Source organism: Setaria italica, chromosome VIII (assembly GCF_000263155.2).
Source record: "Setaria italica strain Yugu1 chromosome VIII, Setaria_italica_v2.0, whole genome shotgun sequence".
Lineage (NCBI taxonomy): Eukaryota > Viridiplantae > Streptophyta > Magnoliopsida > Poales > Poaceae > Setaria > Setaria italica.
In genome coordinates this window covers 31371156-31375233 of record NC_028457.1, presented here as the reverse complement: position 1 = coordinate 31375233, position 4078 = coordinate 31371156, and the positions used below count along the sequence as shown (strand labels likewise).

The 4078-nt window shown below is 50.2% G+C and overlaps 1 protein-coding gene across 1 annotated transcript; it reads left to right on the top strand.

The window, feature by feature from the left end:
* Positions 1 to 13: 13 nt before the first annotated feature.
* Positions 14 to 562, top strand: LOC101756190 (U-box domain-containing protein 25). Its single transcript, XM_004980616.1, has one exon. The coding sequence runs from the start codon at positions 14 to 16 to the stop codon at positions 560 to 562; it is 549 nt and encodes a 182-aa protein (XP_004980673.1).
* Positions 563 to 4078: the final 3516 nt, after the last annotated feature.

Here is a 4078-nt window from a genome sequence, read left to right as displayed (position 1 = left end):
GGTGGAGCGGGAGATGGAGGCGGCGGCGAGGCCGGTGCCGGCGGGGGTGGTGGCCGGGGTGGTCGCCGCGGTGCGGGAGCCGGCGACGGCGAGGCTGGCCGCGAAGGTGCTGCTTGTCGTGCTGCTGGAGGAAGGGAACAGGGAGACCGCGGTGGAAGCCGGCGCGGCGTCGGCGGCCGTGGAGGCGGTGGCGGCGTCCGGGCCGGCGGGGGCCACAGCGGAGCGCGCGTTGGCCGCGCTGGAGCTCCTGTGCACGGCCCCCGGCGGCGCCGCGGCGGTGCGGAGGGAGGCACTCGCGGCGCCGGTCCTGGCGCGGGCGGTGGAGGGGATGTCCGGCCGCGGGCGGGAATGCGCCATCGGCGTCCTGGCCGCCATCTACGGCGGCGTCGTCGAGGAGGACGGGGCGGAATCACCACCGCCACCAGAAGTAGTGAAGGCGGTGGTGGCGGCGATGCAGGGCGAGTGCAGCGCGCGCGGACGGCGCAAGGGTGCGCAGCTCCTTCGCGCGCTGCAGGAGGCCGGTCGCCTTGGGCTCGCGTGGGACGGCGTCGGCGATCACTGACACGCGGGGCCCGTCCGCCAGCCACCGGACCCGCGCCTCGCGCCCTAGTACCTTCTCCCCGCTTACACGCGGGGCCCGCGTCGCATGACCGGTTCCGGGGCAGTGCAACGGATTTGGTAGCTGCTGTGGGGCCGAGGTTACTGAAGCGTGGGCCCGGGATGAGGACGGGCAGGAGCAGTGACTTGGCTTTGGTTGGTGAGATGCTGGAAGAAACGGTCGGTGGGGTGATTGATTTGTGGTCACCTTTTGTAGCCCCCCTCCCCCTGTGATTTGTACCATCTTTCTCGTGAAAAATTTATCGCTCCCATGACGCGTCTGGCCCACACTGTTCCGCCCGTTTACTTTGCTGCTGACGAAAAAAATAGCTGCCTGACGAGACTGAGGTCCGTTTGGTTCACAGACTCAAGTTTAGTCGATATCACATCGAATATTTAGATACTAATTAGGAGTATTAAATATAGACTAGTTATAAAACTAACTGCACAGATAGAGGCTAATTCACGAGACGAAACTATTAAGTCTAATTAGTCAATGATTTGACAATGTGATGCTTAACAGATTCGTCACGCGAATTAGCCTCCATCTATACAATTAGTTTTATAACTAACTTATATTTAATCCTTCTAATTAACATCCGAAGATTCGATATGAGTCCTGCTCTGAATTTGCTTCAGAAACTAGGCACATTTTAAGTTTTGACATCAGGCACCATTTTGCACAGCTCTCTCTGGAAATCTGTGTGGTGCATGGCTGCTGTCCTGTTCATCTTGCCTGTGCGAAAAAAAAGAGATAAGAAGCATATCTGCATATGTGTGGCGTTCCTGTTCCATTTCTCACCTGTGCACGTCTTCAGCACTGGGTCTCTGCAGTAGCATGACAACTGAACCTGTCGTCTATTTTTGTAGATCAGACAACGTATGCGCGCAACTACACTAGCATTGATTTTAGCATGTCTCGTTACTTTCTACCACTGCTAGTCTGGAGTACTGAACAACAGGGTTGCTGGTCGGCTCGCCAGCCGGTCGCCTCCAAACTCCTCCCTGCCAGCCACCAGCCTGCCGCAAAATGCACAGTGGTAGACACGGCAAAATGGCCAGTCCCAACGCCCATTCTTCTGCTGGCCAAACACATCGGCACATCGCCGAGCCAGCCGGGAGCGCCGAGCTGTGCAGCACTGCAGCTGCTCCTTTCTCGGCAATGATTCAAGGTTTACTGAACCTCTGTTTCCAAATACTCGTCACTTTTGATCACTTTATTTATTTCAAAATTTGGCACTTCACGTTTTTTAAGAAACACTTTCTCATTTTACCCCTATACAGATATCATAAGGATGTTACAGGAAAGCTTAAAGATAGGTCTGTAAGGATATTTTGGTTATTTCATTCACGAAAAGTTAAATTGCCTTGGTAACCGTGTTTGGTCAAAATTGTCAAGTATTCAGATGTGGCAGGCCTGAGCCCTGCAGCAGTTTGGTGGCAAAGGCTGTTAACAAACACCTGTTTATCCAACCGCGGCCAACCCTGCCATGCTTTATTTTGCCATCTCCCATAGTCCCATTCTCCCTCGCTTTGGCTGGGCATCTGCTTTCCCACGCAAAAGGCCTGCCGCCTCCTGTTGCATCGGTCTCCACTCTCCAGTGCAGCTCCTCCTCCCTCTCAGGGTCACGATCTGACGGTCTGACCCTCCTCCCTCTTCGACCTCACCGTAGAGTTGACTTGAGGTTCCGCTCTGTCCGGCTCTGACGCTGGGTTGACGAGACTGTGGTGGCAGCGTGTGTGACCTGTGACGTCCCTGTAGCCTTTTACAGAGGTCCCCAGGGGACCGGCCTCCCAATGGCGTCGCGGCAGGCGGCACATCCTTTTACCCTTTCCCTCTGATGATCGCTGCTGCGAAATCCAAATGCTGTCGCGCCTCAATTATTGCGACACCTCCTGATCGCGTCGTCGTCCGTCACATCGACGACACATGTTAGATTTTCCGCTTGTGGGCTGGGGGAGAAGGAGAGTGTGACGCGGCCCGTTCAATCGTCGAGGCCCAGGGCCCATGAAATAGCACACTTGTTTCATGGGCTGATGAGCTTGTTTCGTCGTTGCCCCCGGCGGCCTAGTTTCTTTTCTTCAAACCGTGTTCAACCACAACTACTTCTATCTTATAAAGAAAAGCTCAATTCAACGCGGCAACGTCTGTTTCTCCATTTGGATTAACTATAAATAAATAAAACACCGACGCGATTGATGCCACGAATGCCTTCGACGGATGGGTGGCATATAATAGCAGCTAAAAGGCACGCATGGTTCAGTCACAAACAATGCCACCACATCCCATCCATCCCAAAAACAAATCGGTAATGCCATCCAATGATACGCGAAACGCAGCCATCGGGCAACGGCATCAGGAGGACCTAGCATCACTGCATTAGTCAATGGCTCCATCAGTCACCGTGACACTTGCTTGCCATTATCAACTTCCTTAGCTTTTTTTTAATCCTCCGTTACATGATTCCTTTTATTTACTTTCCCCTCAATTTCCTTCCTTTTTAAATGATAATAAAAAACCAAAGGATTAAACTCGAAGCTACTGGCTGATTAAGATAGATATATATACAAGGTGATTAGCGTGACAGCAAGCCATTAATAACCATGTGGCGTTTGTGAATGAAAGACGTGTGGCACTAATCCATGACCACATGTGCCTGTATGATTATATCAACTAATACCATCTTACATTATATTTACTAATGTTTAGGACGGTCAAATTTGGCAAATGTGACTAAATTAAACATGGAAAAAAATAAACCGCAGCTTAACCGGTGCGAAACGGCTTAGAGATACTATCCCGACAGTAGCTCGGGTGGAGTTTTTCCGCTTATTTTTTTTATCTATATAGTTTTGATCCTCTTCTATATCAATACACGCCAGTTAGTTCTTTATTGTCCGTCGCTTAAAAAAAAGTAGCATATAAGTATATAGGACCCAGACCAAGGATTAAAGAGAAATATAGAATCCTTTTCAAACCCAATTCTAGAATCCTTTTAATAATGATGTCATGAAACGTATTGCTGCTAACTGTGGAGTAAAACTGGGAAATGATGATCAAACAATTGATTATAATATCTCTTTGTTAAAAGCCAAAGAAATAGCTCAACTAACCCTGCAGAAAGCCATGTAAAGGAAAAAAGGAACAAGGAAAAGAGAGTGTAACAGAAGTTGAGGAAAACAGAAGTGAGGCTCAATTGGGAGAGTTGCTTATGATCATTGAAGAGGAAGGGATTGTAGAGATAGCCTAGAACCCAATGGAGAACACTTCTTCCCTACAGAGAGGGGAGAAGGCAAATAAGAACTCTAGAAAATGAAGATCCTCTTCTGGAATATCAGAGGCTTGGAGGGGCAGGAAGAAGAAGACAACTAGTAGAGTTATGTCAAAAACAACAGCTGGTGTATTTACAGGAAACAATCAAGGACTCTTACATGAGGAGAGAGTTGGATAGAATTGGCAGAGGTATGGATCACCATTGGT